The sequence below is a fragment of the Leucoraja erinacea genome, chromosome 3 (genome assembly GCF_028641065.1).
Source record: "Leucoraja erinacea ecotype New England chromosome 3, Leri_hhj_1, whole genome shotgun sequence".
Lineage (NCBI taxonomy): Eukaryota > Metazoa > Chordata > Chondrichthyes > Rajiformes > Rajidae > Leucoraja > Leucoraja erinaceus.
The window spans coordinates 82,671,760-82,682,029 of NC_073379.1; the positions used below are offsets into that span (position 1 = coordinate 82,671,760).

The following is a 10,270-nucleotide window of genomic DNA, read 5'->3' on the forward strand; positions in this document are numbered from 1 at the left end:
CCTGTAATGGGGCAACCAGAACTATATGCAATGCACCAATTATGGCTTAACCAAAGTCCTGTATAGCTGCATCATGATTTCCTGACATATTCAATGATCTAACCAAATAAAGCAAGCATATAATATGCCTTCTTTACTACCAGTGTTCCCACTTTCAGGGAGTTAAGGATTTGGAGCCCAAGATCCCTCTGTACGTAAATGCTATTAATGGTCTTGCCATTAAATGTGCATGTTCCTCCTAAAGTGCAACACGTGCTCAGATTAAACTCCATCTGCTATTTCTCAGGCCATTTCTATATCTGATCTATATCCCAGCCGTCCATACAGTCAATGATGCCAGCAATCTGCAAACTTACCAACCTGTCTATGTTTACAAAGTAATTGACATACACCACAAACTGAGATCCCAGCACAGATCCCTGCAGAACTCCACTGGTCACAGACCTCCAGCCTGTATATTGTCCATCCATCATAACACTCTTTCGTTCGCCACCTCCAATGGGATCCCACCTCTGACCACATCTTCCCATCTCCTCCCCTTTAGGCTTTTCGCAGAGACCGCTCCCTCCGTAACTCCTTGGAAAAATCTTCCCTTCCCACCCAAACCACCACCTCCCCAGGTACTTTCCTTTGCAACCGCAGGAAATGCTACATTTGTCACTTTACCTCTCCCCTTGACTTGATCCAAGGACCCAAGCAGTCTTTCCAGGCGAGACGGAGGTTCACCTGCACCTCCTCCAACCTCATATATTGCTTCCGCTGCTCTTGGTGAAAACTGCACTACATCGGTGAGACCAAACGCAGGCTTGGCGATCGCTTGGCCCAACACCGCACAGTTCGCATTAACCAACCTGATCTCCCGGTGGCACAGCGCTTCAACACCCCCTCCCATTCCGAATCCGACCTTTCTGTCCTGGGCCTCCTCCATGGCCAGAGTGAGGCCCACCGCAAATTGGAGAAGCAGCACCTCGTAATTCACTTGGGTAGTTTACACCACAGCGGTATGAACATTGACTACTCCAATTTCAGGTAATCCTTGCTGTCTCCCTCCATCCCCTCCCCAGCTCTCCCACAGCCTACTGTCTCCACCTCTTCCTTTCTTCTCGCCCCCCCCCCCCCCCCCACATCAGTCTGAAGAAGGGTCTCGACCCGAAATGCCATCTATTTCTTCGCTTCATAATGCTGCCTCACCTGCTGAGTTTCTCCAGCAATTTTGTCTACCATTGATTTTTCCATCAGTAAGTCTCAATCCATACGACTGTGCAATCTGCTGGATCAGTTTACAGGGGGGACTTTATCAAATGCCTTACCAATATACGTGTAGACAACATCCACCACCTTACCCGCATTAATCACCTTCTCAAAAACCTCATGAGTTAGTAAGACCTGCCACATATAAAGCCATGCTGACTGTCCCTAATTAACCCATTCTCTTCCAAATGGGAGTAAATCCTATCTCTTCCTTGCCATTGAAGAGAGGTTCTCTGGCCTATAAATCCCTGGATTCTTTCCCCTTCTTAAAGGAACAACATTAGCTACACTCCAGTTCTTTAGGAACTCGTGTGTGGTTAAAGAGACAAAGATCTTCATCAAGGTTCCCCGTTTCAGTAACATACCTCTCTCAATAACCTGGGGTGGATCGCAGCAGGCCCTGGGGATTTATCCACCCAAATGCTGCTCTTCGAGAACCCCAACACCACCACTTCAATCTCAAATTGTCCTTGCAACACTGGATAATACATAGATCAGCTCAAATTTATATTTAAGTTAGGCAAAGCTCCAAACCCATATATGGACAGTAAAGCAATAATTGATTTTTCCTAAAAAACATCTAAAAAAAGTAGAGCATAAAACACAATACACTTGAACATAACCTGATGACCTTTGCACAACTTGTTATGAACTGACTCTCAGAGACAGTGTAATTAGGCTCCAACATTGCTTGCATTCCATTGCACATGTTGTAATGTTTTTAATGGAATGAGTACATTTTAAACAAAAAGAATATGTTAAAATGAAAAACAATAGGATATTGAATAATTACCAATATTCATTCACGGTCTGAATGCAAACAAAAAGAAAATTGTGGAAATTCTCACATTAGGCAGCGTCTGTACCAGGTAACATTTCAAGTCAAAGACCCTTAATCACATTTGGAAAGAGAAAACAAAGTTACAAAGAGGGTGGGGCAGGGATGGATGAGACAAGGTGATACCAGGTTTACAATGGGGATGAATTATAAATTAGTCATCCAAGCAATGGTGAAAGAAAAAAAATCTGAAGAAAAGAACATAAAAGTTGTGAACCAAGGGCATTTAGAAATTGAGAAAATAATCAAAAGTAACAAATTGCAAAACAGAGCTGGAGAACATGTAGAAGGCTGGCCACCTGAAAAGATATAATGGCTCAGACCAAGCTGACCTGCAGTGGGGTGGTTCAATCGGGAACCCTGACTTTCTGCCGCTTCTAGTTCAGCAGGTCTCTAATCCCCACACATGGTCAATTGTGGATAGACACAAAATGCTGGAATAACTCAGCAGGACAGGCAGCATCTTTGGAGAGAAGGAATGGGTGACTTTTTGGTTCGAGGCTCTTCTTCGGTCAATTGTGGAAGTCTGTGCTGAACTGCAAGCCAGGCTACAGGAATTTTATACCCTTGATCCATTACTCCATTCATTATAGAGTTGGCACATGATAGCAGGACATACTTACTTCTTAAATCAATATTTATTCAATATCTGCAACTTAGCAGAGTTGGCCAGCAGGAGAACACTCTGACCCACAGTCCTCAGACACAATCCAAATGATGTTAAATTGTTTATTTGGCACAAATCAAACAATTTGATGTTTATCAAATGCCTCTGGAACTGATGCTGAGAACTACATTCTGCACTTTATCTTGCACTTCATCTGTGGTGTTAAGTTTAACGATTATATTTATGTATTGCATAACTGATCTCATTGGATAGCATGCAAAACACCACATGACAATAAACCTCAACCTTAATACCAATTATTATTTTTAATTAAACAGTTTCCCCACTACTTTTATAATTTTTAAATCAATTGAATAGTAGTCTCTGAGCATTAGAGGCATTTAAAGGCAGTTCCAACTCATGAGCTACCAAATGCGTCTACAAAGGTGGGGGAGGGGAAAGTGTGGAATCTTTGATAGCTTGAAGCAGAGTTCATTTTACCTGTAGGATCCCTCTCAGCTGCAGATGGTCAGGCCAGTCAATCTGTATCAAAAACAGATTTACACAAGCAACGATTTCACACAGCAGCCTGGATTTAAGATGACCTGGCCACCAAAATACTGTTACTACATGCTCATGGTACAAGCTGAAACCTTTCCTGCAACGAAAATAACTTTCCTGAAGTGACACAACTGTGGCACCTTTTTTCAAGCAGCAAGGTCTCAGAAACATGACGTTGAAATAGCTAGTAAAGTTTGATTGAAATAACATACCCAGAACAAATCAGTCTGAAGAAGGGGCCTGACACCAAATGTCACCTATTCACATTTTCCAGAGATGTTGACTGACCGGCTGAATTACTTCTTTTTCTTGTGGATCGAACATAATTCATGTGTAGAATATAATACAAATTGCATCCCAAGCAGCATTCCTTATACAGTTCCTGTCTTATAATGGAGACAAGAACTCACAGATGCTGGAATCTTGAGCAAAACAAAACAAATTGCTGGAGGAATCAGTGGGTTAGGGAAATCAGTGCAGAGGGAACGAGACAACCTTTTGGGTCAGATCTTCGAGTATAAAGAAGGGTCCCAACGCAAAACATCATTTGTCCATTTCCCTCCAGAGATGCTGTCTGACCCACCGAGTTCCTTCAGCATTTTTTTTTTTTTTGCACCTTTCCTATAACTTTTGCAATGTCCATTTGCATCATATGTATTTTTGTAACACCAGTGTGAGATCAGCTCGTGTACACAATTAAGATTTTGCACTGTAAATGGTGGGAGAGATACTGGTTTTGCATATCTTCTAGAAAAGCAGGTCACCTGCCATGATGGTCCGCACATTGCCATTTAAGTGTCCATCTCCAGTAGTCAGAAGTTATTGTTCCCACACAAAATGCATAGGGATAGCCACACTAGACCTGGGCATAAAAATCTACAAAAGCAGACACATAAGTAGCCAAAGTTCAGAAAGCCCCAAGACCAAATTGGTTTCCTTCTCACTCCCTTTCCCATATACAGATAATCCCCGACTTAAAAGGTGACTTACATAAACTCACACTTACATAAACAATTCTGTACTCAATCCCTAGAGCAGAAGCCTGATTCGACCCATGGGCCGTAGGTTGCCAACCCCTGCCCTAGATCAATCAAGGCAGTTTGTAATTTCTACAATGCTGTACAATCACTCAGATTTACATCGGAAACAAGCCAGCAATGGCGGTGGTGCGTACCCAGAAGGCCACGCATCACAGAATGTTCCCCGGATGCAGCGGACACTCCTGAGACAGTTAATGTTCTTTGTTAATTATTTCGAGCAGTGAGTGGGGATGGTGATTCCAACTTGCAAAAAAATCTGACGTGCTGGTCAGGGAGTGCCTGTACAGGTAGTTCTACTATAATGTGATAATTGTGTTCCTAAAAGCCCTGTCCCACGGTACGAGTTCATTCAAGAGTTCTCCCGAGTGCCCCGATTCGAACTCTGAGATTTTCAGTAATGGCCGCTCGTCAGTACTCAGGGCTCTCGTAGACATTTTTCACCATGTTGAAAAATCTTCACGAGTGTTCCCGAGCTTACCGCGTATCCCCGAGTACCTGCTGTTAGTGTTACAAGCAGCTAAGAGACGTCCCCGAGCACCTACGTACCCGCTACTATCATTCTACGTGCTTCCACGAGTATGATTTTTTTTTTTTAACTCGGGAGAGCTCTTGAATTAATTCGTACAGTGGGACAGGGCTTTAAGAATTTTCATGTTGCAGAAAAAAAGATGCTTGTAAAGACAATTGTGTCAATGGGGGCAAGGGATTGGAGAATTTCAGACTCGCAACAAAGTTATTTTTCCTGCAAAGGTTTTCTCCCCAAATATCAAAGGTTTTTTGTTGTTGCATTAAAGTTACTAAAGGCCACATGTTACATTGTTTAATAGCATATCATTGCACAAGTGTCAATAGAAGTAATTGCTTGTCAATTCCAGTAGCGACCTGTGTAAAGAAGCAGCTGGGTTCTTAAGTGTCTGATTACTGTGGGGGAAGTTTTGGAAACAGGCCCCTTTCTCCTCTGTGCTGTTAAAATACAGCAATTTTTAAAAATTGCTTGTCAATTTCCAAAGTAACTTTGAAACCAATCTCTAGTCCCCAAAATTGTGTTATAAACAATTTAGTCTACGCAATGGAAATAGTGTTCCCCAAGTCATCACTTGTGTTATATCCAATTCATGTTATGGAGTCACAAGTTATAGCAAAACTACTTGTACTTAGTTGATAAACCTCAACGATTGTTCTTTAAAAAATTGATTTTTCAAGTTACCAGTAAACAAACAGCAACATGAGGATACTAAAACACACAAGCTTGTTTCAAGTATTATGTAAACTAGTCAATGATGAAAATTTGCCCACAATTTGCATGGGACATTTGAGACAACAACTGATGTTTGAATAGGGCTGCAAGCACAATTGCTTCAGCCGAAACACCTCCTTAGATAAAGCAGTCGTTATTCAAACATCTGTCAAATAAAGCAGTTGGTTCTCTAGTGTTGCAGCTGCTTTAGAAATGAACATCTGATGGATTCAAGATAAAGGAGCCCTACTATCTTAAATGTGGTTTAATATTACAGATGTTACAAGACAAATTCCAATTTGAATTAAAACCTTGTCCAAGTGTCCCATACTTTGGATAAGCAGCAACAGCTGAGATTGCAGCTCAACTCGAGACGCCTTCAACATGTGACCTTCTGCCACCAAAGGCCAACAGCTGCAAGAAAATATCACCACTGCCTGCAAGATCCACTCTAAATCTCACCATGGAAATATCATTATTCTGCTGTTATTGCTGTGTCAAAACCATGGAATTACTTTGCTCTAGGGCTCTGCAACACCATTTGAGGTAGACAGGCAGCAAGCAATTCCCCAGCACGTCAAGTGGACATGGAGCACAGCTCAATGTATTGCTCTCCTTGCCAGTTCATGCTAATAATTTAAGTTACATGATTTAAGTTAATTTCCCTCCCCACATTGAGGAACTTTATGGAAACCAAAATTTCAAATTAGATTGTCTTAGTTCTGACTGTCAAAACAGTGGGTTGTATAGCTCCTTGTGTTGGCTCTGTCATTTAATAAAATCACCATTAAATTTGTGGGGGCTCTATTCATTTTCCTGCCCAGTATCTTTTGTAAATGCCTTTCATCCCAAAGCTACCGATTCCAACCACGAGCCCTCAAAAATCATCATAATCACAACAACAAATTAAAGAATTCCAAAGATTTACAACTACAATAAAGAATTCAGCCCTGACAGACCAGTCACTTACCTCAAGTACTATCCAAAGATAGATAGAGGATTCCCGACATACATCTCTTAATTATCTGCAGCATCTGTATGCTCTTACGTTTTTTCAGACCACTGATATTTTTTTTGATTTATATCTAGCTTGTATGCAAAACATGACTAAACACTTCAGCCAAACAGGACTAGAGAATCACCTGCGACTCAAGGGAATCGTGTATATGCAGGTTAATTGTTTATACAATTTTCGCAATGCAAAGATCTGAATATTCGTCGTAGTAATTTAGATATTGGGCCATTGTGATAGTGCCTCTGATGATTTGGAAGGAACAAAATACTGAGAAGGGCCATAGATCATACAATGAGAAATTAGTTAGAGGGATATATAGCCATTCTATTTCAACGACCGAGGGGACAGCTTAATAATATTTATCTCAAGAACCTAGAAAACTCAAGCTTGCTGAAATGAAGGTAGTGATTCAAATGATGACCACCTCTGGATTACTAGCAACATTCCAGGTGATAGAAACATAGAAAATAGGTGCAAGAGTAGACCATTCGGCAACTTCGAGCCTGCACCGCCATGCAATATGATATGGCTGATCATATTGATGTGTATTTTTGAATGGTTTAAGCTGATTGACAAAAAAAAACCCAAAAACACTGCCACAAATATTCAAAATTTCCACAAAGATTTTGGTACTACTGGAATTTCAAATCGTGCTCCTAATGTATTTTTGAAAAGCAAAAGCAATAATTCAAGGTGACATTTTTAAATCCCAAACATAGGAACAAGAGCTTCTAATATTGTATGGAAGACACTGCATTACCCTAAAGTTATCAACAACAAGAAAGGGACCATATTATGCTTACTGCCAGTTGAAACTAATTAATAACTAAATGAATTGCAGTTAAAAACATTTTCTCTCTCTCTCTCATATCAAAATGTTAAGTAGCAGCATTAACTTTACATTCTTCATTACATCCTCACCTACGCTTATCTTCTGGCTGAATACAAGCATTGCCATGCTGAATATGGCCAAATGCAAACCAGTCAAATCTGCAGAGGACAGCAAACCAAAAGGGCAGGGTGGTAAGAGGATCAGCTAATTTTGTGCAAAGAATAGCAAGGGCATACACGAGTCAACTTTAATATAGACTTTAACTATTGTTTTACATATTATAAAGTAATTCAAGCTCTACATTGACATCAAAGAACCTCATCTGCAGGATGGCATTGGGAGCGAGTTTGACATATATCCCCTCCACTTTAGTAAAGTGGCCATTTGCGAGCTGCTAAACCAGCACCAGGGCTTTGAGGAAACGTGGGAAAACACATTGCTGGCTGAAAGCAAACCCTCCATCTAGCTTCCAGATATACATTGTTCCCGTTATTACAAGGAGGTTAAAAACATCATAGGAATTGCTTGACGTCCAATGGTGGTCTCTTAAGGCCAAGTTTCAGCTATACCGTGGAGGCAAAACTATGCAAACACTGCAAACCACACAAACAGCTGCTCAGTTGTCAGAACTTTAATTGCTGTTTAATGGCTCTTATAGTTGCCCTGAGCGCCAGTGTACAGCAAAGAGGAAAGTTAACACATGGTCAACCAAACACAAAATAAACTATTGGAGGAACTCAGCGAAAATCTGAGCTCACCTTTCAAACTGGACGCGCGGTGGCGTCAAGTCTGAAACCAGGCACGTTTTTATCGCCTGGAAATGAACAGACGACGTTCGGGATCGGGACCCTCAATCAGTCTGAATAAGCGTTCCGACCCGAACCGCCTTTTCCCTCCACGGACGCTGCCTAACCCGCCGAGCTCCTCCTGCAAAAACGGACATAAAGTGCTGGGGCAAACTTTGCGAGTCAGGCAGCATAACTAGAGAACATGGATAGGATACGTTTCGGTTCGAGACCCTTAATCAGATAACGTTCCTCCAGTATTTGCTTATTTGTTGTAAAAAAACAAATAATCCAGCATCTGCACAGTCTCTTCTCGTGCCTTACATGGTAACCCTGCGTGCAACACTATCGTTATTCAGAATATTTCAGAGACGTTCCCACTATCTTCGGTTTAATGATAACGAGCACCATCGCCTGAATTAGGCTAGTCTGGTGTTTTGCAGAGACCCGGCTAATTGTACAGCGGCTCTTTGTCTGCACGGCGGCCGCTACCATGCGACAGATGGCCATTGTCCACCCCAGATTCCCTCCGATTTCCCGGGCACGTTTATTGCAGATTTCACTCCCTTTCATCGCTCAAGAGAAGCGGAAATTTACAGCTCTCAGGAAGGCGAGACGTTTGTAGAAAGGGCTAAGATTTCAGATGTTCATTCCCGCCCTCACCCCGGAACTCGAGAGCGATGCCCGCCTTTAGCCCGCGTACAGGCAGCTTTGATCCATTCAATCCGTGCCAATTAAGTAAACAAGACTTAAGCAAAAACAAGGATTCCGACGTAAGGATATGTTATCGTGATCAAGTCACCGAGGGCAGCCTTAATTAACAGCGAAGCCCCACGGGCAGCCAGTGTCACGAATTCAAATCACAAGTTCCCACCTTTAATGATACATTTAATCTCAATGAGAGCTTGGACTGCGGCCAGAAATTGTTACTGTTGAACTTGTTAATGCGAGCGAGTAAAATGTAAATAAATCAAGCCCACAAGTATGAGACTCACTTATCCCTGTTTTCTTGCAAAGTAAGCTATTCAAATATCTGCCATATTTAAGGTTGTTTTTAGAAGGCCTCGGTCAACTTGTAAGCAATTTAACCCCGTCGTTAACGTGGGTCACAAATTTGTGAGCAATTTCTAATGTTCTCATTTCAATGTAACCACCGTGTTCCCCAGAATATTTTCGCGCTTAGCTCACACCACCTTGCACACTGGACGCGCGATGAGCGATGGCGTCAGGTCTGTAACCAGGCACGTTTTTACGTTTACGTTTTTATCGCCTATAAATTGCGAGTTGTAATCAAAAAACGAAACCGGCAGCGTTGTGAATGGCGCCGGCACTTACTTTTGTAACAGGCTATCGTGGTCGCCGCGGAGCTTTCCCAGTTCGATCTGCAGCCGGGCGCGATCCTTGGCCGTCTCGTCCAGGGATTTGCGGGCGTCCGCCAACTCATTCTCGTACAGGCTCCTGATACCGCTCAGCTCCCGGCTGGTCACCTCGTCCTTCTCGTTGATCCGCAACTGCAGGGTGCTATTCTCTGTCTCCAGCGAGCGCACCGTGTCGATGTAGACGGCCAGCCGGTCATTCAGGTTGCCCAGATCCTCCTTCTCCTGCAGCCGGGAGATGCGGGTCGGGCTGAGCGGAGTGGCGGCCGCTCGCCTGCCGCTCGTCCGCTGCTGGCTCTTGGGAGTGGCCATCGCCATGGAATTCCCTCAACTCTTCCTCAGGGAGGGAAAAAAAAAAGAGATTAAGCTAATTATCCACAACGGCGGGGAGAAACTGCAACATAAAGTTATTTCGAGGAAGGGAAATCAAAGCAACGAGAAACATAAGCAGCACCTGCTTCTTCCTCCCAGTCTGTGCCCGCGCCTCGTCCCCGCATCCACTGATAAATCCACTATTAAAATGGCTCCTCGCTTTCGCGTTGGAGCTCCACAACGTGACCGCAAAGGGCCCAATTGTACCGCGAGACTGAATGACTCCTCCCGACACTGCCAGAGGTCGCAAAGTTTGAAAGGTTTTATTTGTTTTAAACTGCAAATCGCCTGTTAGGTTTTTTTCCCCCTCCGTTTCAAAATGAACTGAACCAAAGTGCATCCATCGAAAGTTAGGA

The 10,270-nt window shown here is 42.8% G+C and overlaps 1 protein-coding gene across 3 annotated transcripts in view; it reads right to left on the bottom strand.

The window, feature by feature from the left end:
• The window catches only part of lmnb1 (lamin B1), a 43,008-nt gene extending 32,872 nt beyond the window's left edge, over window positions 1-10,136 (bottom strand). The window contains exons 1-2 of one of the 3 annotated variants that reach the window (XM_055633089.1): window positions 9,997-10,136; window positions 9,502-9,875 (exon numbers count right to left, since the gene is read on the bottom strand). In XM_055633089.1, the coding sequence (XP_055489064.1) occupies window positions 9,502-9,860 (359 nt within the window). In that variant the 5' untranslated portion in view covers window positions 9,861-9,875; window positions 9,997-10,136. Of the gene's footprint in view, window positions 1-9,501; window positions 9,975-9,996 lie in introns of those variants that run through there. The other 2 variants (XM_055633090.1, XM_055633091.1) reach the window with 2 other exon arrangements.
• Window positions 10,137-10,270: the final 134 nt, after the last annotated feature.